We start from the raw sequence: 14,203 nt of genomic DNA, 5'->3' as shown, positions 1-14,203 counted from the left end.
AGTTGCTAGTAGAATAACAATACAATGCAAATGTCATGTGTAAAATAGTTTATGTCGTTTTGGTAAAATGAACCTCCCTTGCACTGCACTGCTTTGTAAAACCTTTTGCATAGTTGTTTTGGTGGGCTCGCCCCTCAGGAAAGCTGGACAATGGTGATCCTGGCCATGACCCCACTCCATGTGAGTGTCTCAGGGGGAGTTGGGCTATGCAAGAAACACATTTCCATTACATATTTTGTGTAACAGGACAAATATTAAGCACCCCAAAATTATTATTATTATTATTATCATCATCATCTGCTCTGTAAGCAAAGTATTCCCATAGTTCACTTCTGGAGCCAGTTTTGTCAACAAGCTGCTGGTGTGGAGGTATGATGTTTTCATTAGAAGCCATGTTGTCTGCATTTTCTCTCTTCTCTCGCTTGCTTCTCAAAAGTGGCTTGCACTGTCGCTGCATGAGGAAGTGCAAGTAGCCTGGCTAGCTTACTACTGCCCCCTTGAGAAGACAAGTAGCCTGGCTAGCTTACTACTGCCCCCTTGAGAAGACAAGTAGCCTGGCTGGCTTACTACTGCCCCCTTGAGAAGACAAGTAGCCTGGCTAGCTTACTACTGCCCCCTTGAGAAGACAAGTAGCCTGGCTAGCTTACTACTGCCCCCTTGAGAAGATTCAGACATATTACTAGACTGACTCGCTCCTCTCAATCCTGATATGACGTGAGACACATTTGACAGAAGTACCGAAAGTAACATTGTAAAAAAAAAGTACCGAAAGTAACAATGTAAAAAAAAAAAGTACCCGAAAGTAACATTGTAAAAAAAGTAACGAAAGTAACATTGCATTGTAACGATGTTCAAATATTTTAGATGTTCACATTTTTTGGTGATAAACTTGCAGGTACAGTTTGACCCGCTTGGTACTGCAGTTAATTTAGATTACTTTACAGTATTGTCCTATTTAATAACATACCCTATTGCAATTGTGGAGAAAATCTTAGATGTCCCCATGCAAGTTTCACTCAAATGAATTCTTACAGTAGTCTACACAGGCCGTTAAAACAGGACAAGTGGCGTTATGTGTAGGGGATTTGTATAATGATGATGATTCATTGCTTTTCTTCAGCATTTCTGTATAGCGTTTGATACAGAGGTCGAAATGTGTGCAGTACTTTATGGGCATACATATAAAGTGTGGAAAAAGGAAGCTTTGTGCAAAAAAAAAAAAAAAAAGAATCATCGGCCATGAAAATGCAATGCTAGAAGATTTGAATAGCAATGGAGATGGTGCCATAGATGCATGTGTTTCCTTGTTTTGTCAGGGCGAGAGAGTGAGAGTGATGGAGAGAGAGAGAGAGAGAGAGAGAGAGAGAGAGAGAGAGAGAGAGAGAGAGAGAGAGAGAGAGAGAGAGAGAGAGAGAGAGGGAGGGAGGGAGGGAGGGAGGGAGGGAGGGAGGGAGGGAGGGAGGGAGGGAGGGAGGGAGGGAGGGAGGGAGGGAGGGAGGGAGGGCTCCCAGACATCTCGTAGTGTCTGTTGTCTCTACCGACAGGATTAGGCTGCTTTGCGCTCCTGATCGTTTTTTTTTTAACCGCCCCAAGTCAGACTGCAGAAAATGGAACATTTTGACATCAAGCAGTTTCAATTATTATGATGTGGCTATAGTTTTCAGTCAAGCCAAAATAACTGTGTGTGTGTGCGCACGTGTGTTTCTGTTAGATTTGAAACTACCCATTTTTGGATGGAAGTCCACATTTGCGGGGTTTCTCACGTTTCATTAGTCTGCGTTGACATGGTTTGTATCTTATTTACATTTCCAATACGTTATAGTTTTAGTTACACAGTATGCCTAGACCAATCTTCATGAAATAAGATACTTGAAAAGTATTATTACAAGCAATATAAGATAATAGATAGTCATTACACTCCCTGCTGTCGTGTGCACATATACCCCGTGCTCTTGAAATATGATGCAGCCACTGTACTTAATATAAGAAAATACTGTGTAATGATTTATAATTACTACAATTAAATGTGAATTGTGTCTTGGTTGTTGGCTCAATAATTACAATATGTTATTGGTATTGATAGATGACCATGCAGGTGGTGAAAGGCCTTTCTTGCTCTAATAATGTAATTGGGCAAAAAGAGACGCTGGAAGTATTTAGAGTGAGAGAGTGAGAGAGTGAGAGAGAGAGCGAGAGAGATTTTCTCAATTATAATTCAACCCTAAATATTTTTCTAGTGCCGTGTCTGAGTTTGATTAATTTGTCCATCCTTCAACGGATATAAAAGGTCAACTATGCATTGTTTTGTCTCGAAAAGAGAGCAGAAAAGATAAATTCTCTTAAATTATCAAAGTCTATTTTGAGTAATCCAATTCAATTAAATCACAGACAATAAAGCTGTGTTTGGTAGAAGAAGGAATGACACTGGTAGAATAGATATGAACAAAGTGATTTGATTTTTCCTAAAGCGCTATGTTAACATTTTCCTATGTCATCCATCGAACACAAACAGCTGAAATAACGCAGCTATACCTGATGGCAGCCTATGTCTTAATAAAAGGGGTTAGAAACAAGTTGGGTACAACTGGATATATTTGGAGACTTGGAGACCTGTTTGTATTTACAGGCCCACATGTGCTGCTGGGTAAATGCCACAGTGAGACACTCGTCTCTGCTCGCGTTCCCTCTAGGATATATTGCCGGAGGTAAGAGTGCCTGTGCTTCCAGGAAAAGGAAAAGGGAAGAGGCACATTGTATCACTGAAGGAGCAGGCTGCTTTGAAAGGAAGAATCTGTGTTTACTAGATTGAAATGATTACAGCTCTGTCACAGCGGGCTGTGTCGGTGCCGTGTGTTCTCTGAGAAAAGCATCATGAATATTACTGTGATTACGAAGAATGGCCTTGTCACAGCAAATGTACTGTTTGACTGACAGGCCAACTACATTAAAGATAAGTGCATCATAGATTTACGATCATATCCTGCATGAATTGCCTTGGAATCGTCTGGAATCCGAGGCCTAGCTTCCTTAGTCGGTGTGAAACTTACAACAATTAACCACAATGCTTTGATGCTGACTGCTCTCTGACCATATTCAAAGGTAATTACTTGATTAATTGTGGTTTGAATATTTCATTTGAATAACACACGATGGAGGTAAATTGTTATGAGTGTCTGGTTCATTTGGATCATCTGATGCCCTAAACCAGAATAGATTCCGACCCTACGCTTGCTTAAAGCTGCACTGGGGTCAAACAGGCTTCCTGTTTAGATTAAGACACCGTGAAGCCAGTGCGAGATATGGCTCAGAAAACGTACCTCAATCCAGGGATGTGTTGTACCTTCTGCTACCTAGCATGAGGACGAAAAGGGCAGTTTCTCTGAAAACCTAGCAGTCGTTGTATCTTCTCAGTGTAACAGTTGGGATAATGGGACAATTCTGAGTACAACAATTTCTCATCGCTGGATTGAGGTACGTTTTCCGATCGATATCTCGCGCCGGTTCGGCAGTGTCTTAATCTCAACAGGAAGCCTGTCCGCAAGTGTAAAGGTTGGAATCTATTCTGGCTACTGATGCCCAGCATCAGTGACAGACAAAGCACACTGCAAAACTGCATCACATTCATTGACAGTATAGTCTGGCTGAGAAATGAATGGGTTGAAACAGTGAAAAAGACAGTGACTGAAGAAGGCATATCTTTACTAAATGAGGGGTTAAATGGTGCCCTGCGGTCTATAGATTCATCGGAATTACTGCCACATGGTCCTCTAAATTGAGTTTAAATGGTCAACTTGATATGTGAGATGAATGGGCTTCAGTTGCCATGCCGATTACCTCTACATATTGCATTAGAAAATTCTCTCCCCCTCGAAATATCTTGAGTGAATTTGAATTTGAATATGAGCTTGTTTTGATTTGTAAATGTAATTGTCTGTCGACAGTATTTGCACGCTTGTCATATCCAGTGGTCTGTGTGTGCAATATAAAAAGCAAAAGCTCTCATAATTATGTTTACATCCACAGATGAAAATCCCAGGGCTGTAATGATCAGTAATTATACACATTTTTCAGCAGGTCTACTGGCTCAGCTGTGGCTATTGTGTGCTGTGGAGTGCGGAGTGTGTGCAGATTAATTATGACATTGTACACGACTAAATGTACCAGTCTGCTTCAGCCCTGCAAGACACTTCCAGTGCATAATCACGCTCAAGTCTGACTTTAAAGAGCTCATTACAGTTCATTTTCTAAAAGGCGGCTTATTAAACACAGTTACCTAATAAGCATCTTTGGTGGTGCAAATTGCTGGAAATGGTAATGAGTCTGATTAGGCCACGTTTCAATTACGACAGCTAGCTGTTACCTCAACCCTCCCCCACCCCAAAAGAGAGTCCAGCTTTCTATGCTTGGGAATCCTCCTAAAAGGCATTGCCCTCTCTCTCTCGCTCTTCTTTCCCTCTCTCTCTCACACACACACACACACACACACACACACACACACACACACACACACACACACACACACACACACACAAAAAGGAAAAGAAAAACGCTCTGCCACCTCTGTGCTTCCTTTCAGCAGCCCAGTAATGAATAGAGAATTGTGCAAGCGGTGGTCCAATTTACGCACTGGGAAATTGGATGGACAGAGCAGAGGCCCAGTTCTGTTTGCTTAAAAATGGCCAAGGCAACCAAGATTAATAGTTCCCAAAAAGGTCAGTGTCTCTGTTTCATTGGAGATGATCACAGTAGCAGAAATTAAACATCATACAATATCCAGACAAAGGGTTTTGTACTTCCGCATGTCTTTTTTTAACATTACGAGTGCCATTTTCAACAAAAAACAAGAAATATGTAACTGACCAATGACATGTATCCCATAAATTTGGAGGATGCCGTTTTGAATTTGACCAACAGAGGAGACTGCTAAGTTAAACAAAGAGCTTTTTGTGAGTTGCTAATCAGTGGAATTTTAGCTTACGCCCTCAGGCTGTCTGAAAACATTCCACTAATGGAACAGTCAGTAATTATACCAATTGCAAGACAGAAAGGAAGCTGCGGATGTTGTTGCATTTGTATTTCTATGCAGATGGGATAATGTGAATCATATGTCTATGGGCTAAAACAAGACCTAGAGAAAGTTGGCATTGTTGCCTGATTTGGTTGTAATTGATTTGTGTGGTGTGTGGTGTGCGCCACACACTCTTCATTTACTGATTTAAATGAGTAAATGTTTAACCTTAAGCTACTCCCTTAAACATCCGTATTAGACGTTAGGAGTTAAGTGTTAGGAGCAGTTTCTGGTGATATTTTTTATGACGTATGGAGACGCTTTAAATCAACACAGTTGTCCATGCTAATGTCATCCCTGAAGTGTGTAATCACATTTCATGTAGTTATTGGGTCAGATTGACATCATTCAAGTGTCCTCACACGTCTTGACTGAAAGCCATGGCTAGGCTAGGCAAGGATATAGCCTATTATGTGGCGGGAAAACAGAATTTTCAAACCAAGTTTGTTTATAGTTTGTCAAACACCTTTCGAAGTGAAGCGGTATGCCCCTTTCAACAGAGAGAGGGATGTCTCTCCGTGTTAGCCCTCATCTACAGTTCAGTGGGTTTTCACTGACTTGCTGTATTTAAAACATTTTCTTTTCTTGCTGGCTTTCAATTTCATTGATGGCCAAATGCAGTCAAAAACGTGATTTTCCTGTGTTTTATATACACCCCCCCACTCAGACCACTCCAAGGCAGTCCTAGCAAAATGCTTGCTTGAGAAATTGCTCTTTGCTAAGCATTTTTTTTCTGTTTCTTTTTTGACCATTTTAATTCAAATCTATCACAGTAAGGTACTTAATTATCACGCAGAAATGATTTTATATTGAGATGTGTAAGTACACTTTGCAAGAAGCGCCTCTCAGATTGTCTAAAGTGGCACTTTGTGCAGAGAGGATTTCAAAGAAAAAAATATTTTTCTGCACGATGAACAATGGTGCCATTGAAAATGATTTCTGTTAAATGTGATGGACAACAATTGTAGAAGACAGTCTCTGGTGCCAAAATATGTTTTCTATCCAATCTCTTTGCTTATGCAAAGCTAGAAATTGATGTTGTCAGATAATGTGCACAGATCATGTAAAAAAAAAAGCCATTAAAATGAGAGGCAGAATATTGTTTGAGGCTCTTATACACTTGAATGTGTTGTTGCAGAAAAAAAATTTACCACTTGAAATATCATACTTTTTTTTGTATTGCTATGCACAACCCACATGCATCAAGAGGACTTTACTAAGAGGACTAATGACCTAGAACGTAAAGCATGAGTAATGCAAGAGATATGAAAGGTCGAAGAGTACAGTAATCGGTGAAAGTAACTTTTTCAATTCCCAAGACAGCCACAAGCAGTCCCCTGGAACACCTACAGCACTGTGTGTAGCCTGTTCCTCATAATCGGCTGATCGTTTTTTTTTGTTTGTTGAATACATCTATCATCCCTATTATTTAATGCAAAGTATTTTCATTTTGCCTCTTCAAGTACACTGTTACTTGGATATGTCTGTCTGTGTATTCTCCTTTGTTTGAGGTCGTACAGACTTGTCTCTCAGATCATTGTCTTGCTCTATAGATTGTATTTACTGTGAATAGACTTGCTGCTAGCTACGGTATATTATGGCTGCTGTGAGTGACTGGGCTCTTGGCCATGGGCTTTTCTTAACCATTAGCTCGGAAGGCTGACAGCCGCGTGAGCCGTACTGTAGCATGGATCTCTTTTGACTAAAACCCTGTAAATGAACACAATTAGCTCAGCGGCATCCTGCTAATTAGCTCCTGGTGCCTGGTTTGGCGGCTGGGCAAGCAGCTGGAAGGGAGTCATGAGGGAAACCTCGTGCTTCTCTGTTACTAGACAAACACTACGCTGTAATCCGCCGCTGGATACTCTCTGTTTGTTTCTTAAAGACTTGGATGGGGAATGAAGCTACTGGGCGATGTCGTATTGTGCTGCTGCACGTGTGGCTGGCCGAGGTAGACCAATAAAGCAAATGGAATGGATGGTTTTGCATTGTGATTCAGTGTTTACTAATAGGGTTTTAAGTCAGATTGACTTTGATAAGGACTGTGTGTGTGTGTGTGTGTGTGTGTGTGTGTGTGTGTGTGTGTGTGTGTGTGTGTGTGTGTGTGTGTGTTTTAATACTGTAAACACAGCGGTCTGTTTCTTTCTTGATAATCCCATGCTGAGTCTAAAATGACTTGTGTTTGCAGATGGAGTTTAGTATTAAACTTGATCATGCCTTTTTGAGCCCTGGAGGCAGTGAAATAAAGTCTGGGAAGAGAGAAAGACAAGTGAGGCATGTTTTTCCCTCTCACTCTGTAGACTGGGAAGCAGCAGCCAGACACAGGGCCGTTGTAATTCATGCTGGGCAGTGGGGTTTGTGTGATGGAAGCAACAGAGCGCTGCCTGAGAGATTGGTTTGCTGCTCTCCTCGAAGCAGATTTGAAACTGTCTCGGAATGCCTTACATGAGAGTTGGATTATAGACTGACCTGCACTGTCTATGACATTCTGTTCTGTGCAGGGTGCATTATACTTTGCTAACCAGGTTGTGCGTCCCAAATCCACACACTGCCCATGATGTAACTGGTCAGCAGAGCCTATTTTGCAGTAGAGGAAGTTAGTTGTATGAAGGTATTGGAAATTGGGATTTCTTTTTAAACAAAGTAATTTGTTAGTTCATTGCCACAAAGACAACTTTTCCACCATGTTAAATGAACCAACTTTTTTTCTAGACACAAAATTCTGACAACTACTTGAGAAAACTGAGAATAAATAGCAACTGCTATCTGATAGTCATTTTGACCCATCTCTCTCTTTTTGTTGGGTGTTTAGGCCTAAAGATGCAGTGGACCCCAGAGCATGCGCAGTGGGCCGAGCAGCACTTTGATATCTCCTCCACCACCCGCTCCCCTGCACACAAAGTGGAGGCCTACCGGGGGCACCTGCAGCGCACCTACCAGTATGCTTGGGCAAACGACGACATCTCTGCACTCACCGCCTCCAACCTGCTGAAGAAATACGCAGAGAAGTACTCTGGGATTTTAGAGAGTCCGAGTGAAAGAGCACTGCTCTGCTCGTATTCCGATGGCACGCCTGGACTCCTCAACGGACGTAAGTCAGAGAGTGAGTCCTGGCAGGAGGGGATTTACTCAATGAACTGCGGTCCAGATGTTATATCTGTGAACAAAGCTGGAATGACAGCTGCCCTTCCCCCTACAGACGTGTCGGCCAACATAGGTAGCACCCCAGGGGTGGCCAGCAGCCTGAACGAGCCCAGCTATTCCAGAAGTAACTGTGGGAGTCACACGACCACCAGTCTACACTCGGGCCTGTCCTCTCAGGAATACGCTACGGGCTACAATGGCTCCTACCTGCACTCTAGTTACAGCGGGCAGACCACCCCAGGCCTCCCCTCTCAACACCCTTCTCCTATGCACAGTGCTGGTCTCATACAACCCCCTCCTCCACCTCCCACTACTCTAGTGCCCAGCTACAACGTGGGGTCTCCCAACCTCTCCAACTACAATTATCCTCCGACGGGGTATCCCTCACAGACAGTTATTGCCCCTGGCTATAGCCCTGGGGGGGGCCCACCACCCTCTTCTTATCTGCCATCCAGCATTGCAGCTCCCACACCCCTACCCCCCTCTACACTCTCTGGCTATACCTACCAGTCCCATAACCATGCACCAATTACACCAACACCTTTGAATGGCAGCTCAGCCAACTCATTGAAAAGAAAAGCTTTCTACATGACAGGGCATGGAGATATGGACTCTAGCTATAGTAATTTCAACTACAATCAACAGCGCTCCTCACAAAGCCCTATGTACAGAATACCAGACAACAGCATCTCAGACTCAAGCAGAGGGAATGGATTTGACAGGAATGCTGATCCGTCATCTTTAGCGTTTAAGCCTACAAAGCAGGCAATATCCTCAGATCAGCAAAGAAAATTTAGCAGTCAGTCTGGCAGAGCACTTACCCCTCCCTCCTATGGATCAACCAAAAGCTCTGTGGGAAGCCTGAGATCAGGTGAGTCCTTTGGAAAGTTTGGATCCCCCATCACGGGCGAGCAAAGTGAAGAGCACCTCTCCCATTCCATTACAGGTTCGGACATTGGCAGAGCTACCTCATCCAGCCACGTTGCAGAGGAGCAGCTGAAGAACAGCGATGCCAACGTGGTGGAGTTGGTCACCACAGAGATCCTTCAGCCCGGTCCCCCAGTGGACTGGAGTGACATAGCTGGTCTGGAGCTGGCCAAAGCAGCCATCAAAGAAGAGATTCTGTGGCCCATTTTGAGGCCAGACATGTTCAGTGGACTTCCCACATTACCTCGGAGCCTCCTTCTCTTCGGACCTCAGGGAACAGGCAGAACACTGCTGGGCCGCTGCATGGCCAGCCAGCTGGGGGCTGCCTTCCTGCAGCTCAGTGGCTCAGCCCTGGTGACCAAGTGGCTGGGGGAGGGCGAGAAGATTGTCCAGGCCTCCTTCCTGTTGGCCCGGTGTCGCCAGCCCTCAGTTGTGTTCATCAGTGAGGTGGACATGCTTCTATCGGCCCATCTCAGTGAGGAGAGTCCGGTGAACATGATCCAGAGCGAGCTCCTCATGCAGCTGGACAGTGTGCTGACCACAGCCGAGGACCATGTCCTAGTGGTCTGCTCCACCAATAAGCCTGAGGAGATCCAAGATTCCCTGAGGAGGTACTTCACCAAACGGCTCCTCATCCCCCTACCTGACAACACAGCACGGCGCCAGATAATCAGCCAACTACTGTCACAGCACAACTATTGCCTCAGTGACAAAGAGGTGTCACTGCTGGTCCAGCGGATGGAAGGCTTTTCAGGACTGGACGTGGCCCAGCTGTGCCAGGAGGCAGTGGTAGGACAGCTCCATGGCATCCCAGCTTCTGACCTCTCAGTCATCCATCCCAGCCAGATGAGACCAGTCTCCTACCAAGACTTTGAAAATGTATTTAGCAAATTCCAGCCCAGTATATCACAAAAAGAATTGGATACATACACCGAATGGAATAAAATGTTTGGTTGTAGTCAATGAAACTGAAGCATTAGAACATGTGGGTAGGAAACCCCTTTAGAGGTTTACCATTTAGAATTCTCTCCTCAGTAAACTAGGCAAGGGAAAATTACAGATAGTGGTGACCTTAACACCTGCAGTACAGTAAAGGCATAGGACTGAGGGAAGCAAAGGCTCGCTTTAGACAACAGCTGGCAATCTGCACACAACATAGAGAACCATTATTTTGACGCTTGATACTGCTGAAGCCAAGCATCACCTCCCAAGGTGCGAGCGGGTCCATTTTTCCATTACATTTTAGTCATTGAGCAGACACTCTTATCCAGTGACATACATTTTTGTACTGGTCCCCCATGGGAATTGAACCCACGACCCTGGTGTTGCAAACACCATGCTCTACCAACTGAGCCACACGGGACCTAGAGACTGTAGGGTAGAGTTTAACAGAATGGAACCTCTGTGTGTATATATCGTTCTGCTGTTCTTGAGATTTAGTTTCTATCAAGTGCCTGAAGTGGTGCTCTTTTATTTTATGCTATTATTTCTTCGCCTCACAATCTACTTTGGTGGCATGTGCTAATACAAAAAGCTTTAATATGAGACAAAAACTTTTTTTGAAATGCTTTTTTCCATTGAAACACTATTCCTCAACGGTGTCTGCTTTGCGGTCTCTGTGATCAGAAGAAAGTATGTGGTATTGGTAATCTGAACCCTAATTTATAGACATCATTTCTTTTGATGTTCTCTTTTTTGAAAACTCAGGACAGTGATTGTGATATGTGCAGTACCTCTAAAGATTTAGTCAAAGCATGACATACTGCTAAGAGCATTTGGCTTGCTTTTGAATTTGCCTTATCTAAAAGGAGGGTTAAGGTACCTCAATAGGCTACAAATTGACAAGAGTATGACTTTGAATGTACCAGAGGAATTCTGGAGTATTTGGAAGACAAAAGGAGGAGTATTGTGTATTTTCTTTGCGATTTTCTAAGCGAAGAATCCCATTGTGAATATACTGTAGTTGTATTTGATATGTGGGAAGGATGTAGGAATAATGTTTCTTAAATTCTATCAACTATAACACATTCGACTGGCCTTGATCCAGAGTACATGAACACATTTGAGTTTTTTTGTTAAACTTCATCTGTAGGAGGAAGCATAACATATGTATTCGTCGAACATTATCAGCAGCTTCATTTTGTATCTCATCTGCAGTTAACACTGCCAGGCCTCTTGCGGCAGAATAATGGCAAGACGCATTTGCTGAAGACAAGCATCATGGGGTTGAACAGACAGCTTCCCAAGGTATTTAATCCCATTCCGCTGCTGTTTTATCATTAATAAAACCTAAGAATTATGTACGCCATAAGTTATTTTTCTACCTCAGTTGATTAGTTTTCTCTGAAAGCAAAATCTAAGAGAATGGATAGATGACAGAGCTTGTTTTGCTTATTAAACTATGAAGCCTATTGAGGGAACAAAAAATGCTGCCTATCTGTCAACAAAATCAGCTTGTGTTAGTGTTACGCATTCAGTGTACTCCCCATTCATACACACCTATGTTATAGACTATTCAGTTCTCAGAGCATGTTGGTCTTGAAAAGGGGGTCTGGGGACGTGTGTGGCCCATTAGCCCTGTCTTTGAGCCCTTCTTTAAGTGTCATTTCTTACAGCTAGGCTTTTATTATTAACTATCAGTGTTTAGTAATATGCCAGAACAGAGGCAATGGCGACACAGAGGTCTGCCAACTGCATGAAAGAGCCTTGCATTGAATGTATTTTTTAATTTTTTGTTTGTTTACTAAAGCAGTATTGAAACTGTTGCAAGGCACTAGTACAGTGGAAGGGATGCCACCAGATACAGTACCACTGAACGTGTTAGTAGTACAGTGCAGGTGCACTGAGGGATCTTGCGTTTATGTTTACAAGAAATTCAATGTGGTATTTCACCAATTTTTATTTCTTATATTTACACATTTCTCTGCTCTTACTCAGCTTATTTTGTTTCTCTCCAAAACATGCACTGATACAATTACAAAAGCTATTTGTTCAATAACTGCACTTACTGAGAAACAGGAGGCCGTAGAATCACTGATCGTCCATGACAGTTCCCTGTTCTGGTGTAGTCTCAAGACAAAACATTCACCTGGCTTTGTTAAAAAAGCTTTGAACTGCTTTTTCATGAACGCTATTACAAAGAATAACAGCTGCACAAAGAAACAACACTGCAATTTAATAAAAAAATAATAATAGCTGCATTGATGAATATCCCATGAATCTAAATCTATACTAAATCTGCTTGTTTTATTGTATTTGATCTTTGTGTCTTATATTGCTATATGGCTTTTATTGCCTTAGATACAAGCATAGGATAAAAGTCCCCTGAAGTTCAAGTGTAGTTCACCAAGTGAAAGCTTTGTTCTGTCATACAAAAATTTGTTAGTAAGCCTCTCTTGATGCCAAAGTGAAATCAACAGTTTTATTTTGACATAAGCTCATTAACCTCAAAATGGCAATTATTTCTTTAACAGGGACTTAAGCAGATTTGCTTGTGCAAGTAGGACACATTCATGAATTTAAGGGAAACAATTCAATGTAAAGAAAATAGCTTTTGAACAAGTTATACATTATTACACTACATTACACTAACGATAAGAGCAGTAGAACAGGGAAAGCAAAGCGATCAGAAAAAAATGGCACCACATTCAAACACATATGATACTCTTTCTTGAGGTTAAGGATGTTCACTGAAGTAAGTAATTCAGTCTGGGGGACAACAATGTGAAGGATCGGCCTATATAGGAAAATATGTGCAACAAAGTAGCTAGGTTGATAAGCACTTTTATTTCCCTCATTTCTGACAATGTTAAAACAAATTCAGATAGAAGTATAGTTATAGATCTGTCCTTCTCATTGAAAGCAAGTCTAAGAAGTGGTACAGTAGATATGTTCAATGTGCGCTATTTCTATGCTTCCCATGCTTATGTTTTGTTTTTGTGTCTTTTACTTTCGGTTTTGTACACCAGCTTCAAACAGCTGAAAATACAATATTTTGGTTATGGAAACAATATTTCACAGCGGTTTAGATGGTACAATGATTCTCTACGCTATACTTGCTTGTTTTGTCGCATAAACTGAAATTAGGCAAACTATTAGAATTCTAGCAACCAAGAAATGGCAGAGCGATTTCTGCATAGTGCATCTTTAATCACTTGAATTTTGTTTTCCATACTCTATCAGTGTCCCCTCTGGGTGGGTTTTGTACAGAACTGCTATAAATGTTAGCTTCATCTTTATGTAGTCTTATCCGTTTTATATTTAAATGTTGTTCTTTATAACCATTTCTACCTCATTGCTACATATTGTACATGTAGTACTTATGTTCTGTCTTTTTGAATGTCATGCATTTGTACAAAAAAAATAAAAAATCTAAAATAACAAAAATGATTATAAAAATAAAATTAAATGAACAGCTTGCCCTTGAATTTGAACAGTCTACCTCAGAAAGACTGAACAGTATTAATAGCAAAACTGATAAGACACATTTATGAGTGTGAAGGTGACGATAATGCACACACACTTGAGATACTGACTTCTATGGGCTATATAAGTACTCATAATGCCACATTTCTGCAAGTATATTGTGGGCTGTATAGGTCTTCTCCAAGGTCTCTAATGCAAAATCTGTTTTTAAACTATGACTCGCTTTAATCCTTTGTGAATTGTTGTGGTGCGCATGTTAATGTGTATGTGTGTGCACTTACAATTGAACGTGTAAGTGTGAGGGGGTTAACATTAAGATATGTGAAATTCAAATGGATACATTTCATACACATGTACAGGAAATAAACTTGCACATATGTGTACTCAATGTACATTTGCTATTGATATATACATATTAAAATGCACCACATACATGTATATACAGTACCAGTCAAAAATGTGAACACACCTACTCATTCCAGGGTTTTTCTTTATTTTTACTATTTTCTACATTGTAGAATAATAGTGAAGACATCAACACTATGAAATAACAAATATGGAATCATGTAGTAACCAAATAAGTGTTAAACAAATCAAATATATTTTATATTTGCGGTTCTTCAAAGTAGCCACCCTTTC

The 14,203-nt window shown here is 41.6% G+C and overlaps 1 protein-coding gene across 1 annotated transcript in view; it reads left to right on the top strand.

Annotated features, from left to right (window-relative positions):
• The window catches only part of LOC106581802 (fidgetin), a 41,574-nt gene extending 27,618 nt beyond the window's left edge, over window positions 1-13,956 (top strand). Inside the window, exon 3 of the mRNA XM_014164127.2 lies at window positions 7,881-13,956. Within this exon, the coding sequence (XP_014019602.1) occupies window positions 7,881-10,105 (2,225 nt within the window). The 3' untranslated portion in view covers window positions 10,106-13,956. The remainder of the gene's footprint in view (window positions 1-7,880) is intronic.
• The last annotated feature ends 247 nt before the right edge of the window (window positions 13,957-14,203 follow it).

This window comes from Salmo salar, chromosome ssa21 (assembly GCF_905237065.1).
Source record: "Salmo salar chromosome ssa21, Ssal_v3.1, whole genome shotgun sequence".
Lineage (NCBI taxonomy): Eukaryota > Metazoa > Chordata > Actinopteri > Salmoniformes > Salmonidae > Salmo > Salmo salar.
The sequence above is the reverse complement of the archived record's forward strand: the minus strand, read 5'-3'. Positions and strand labels throughout refer to the sequence as shown.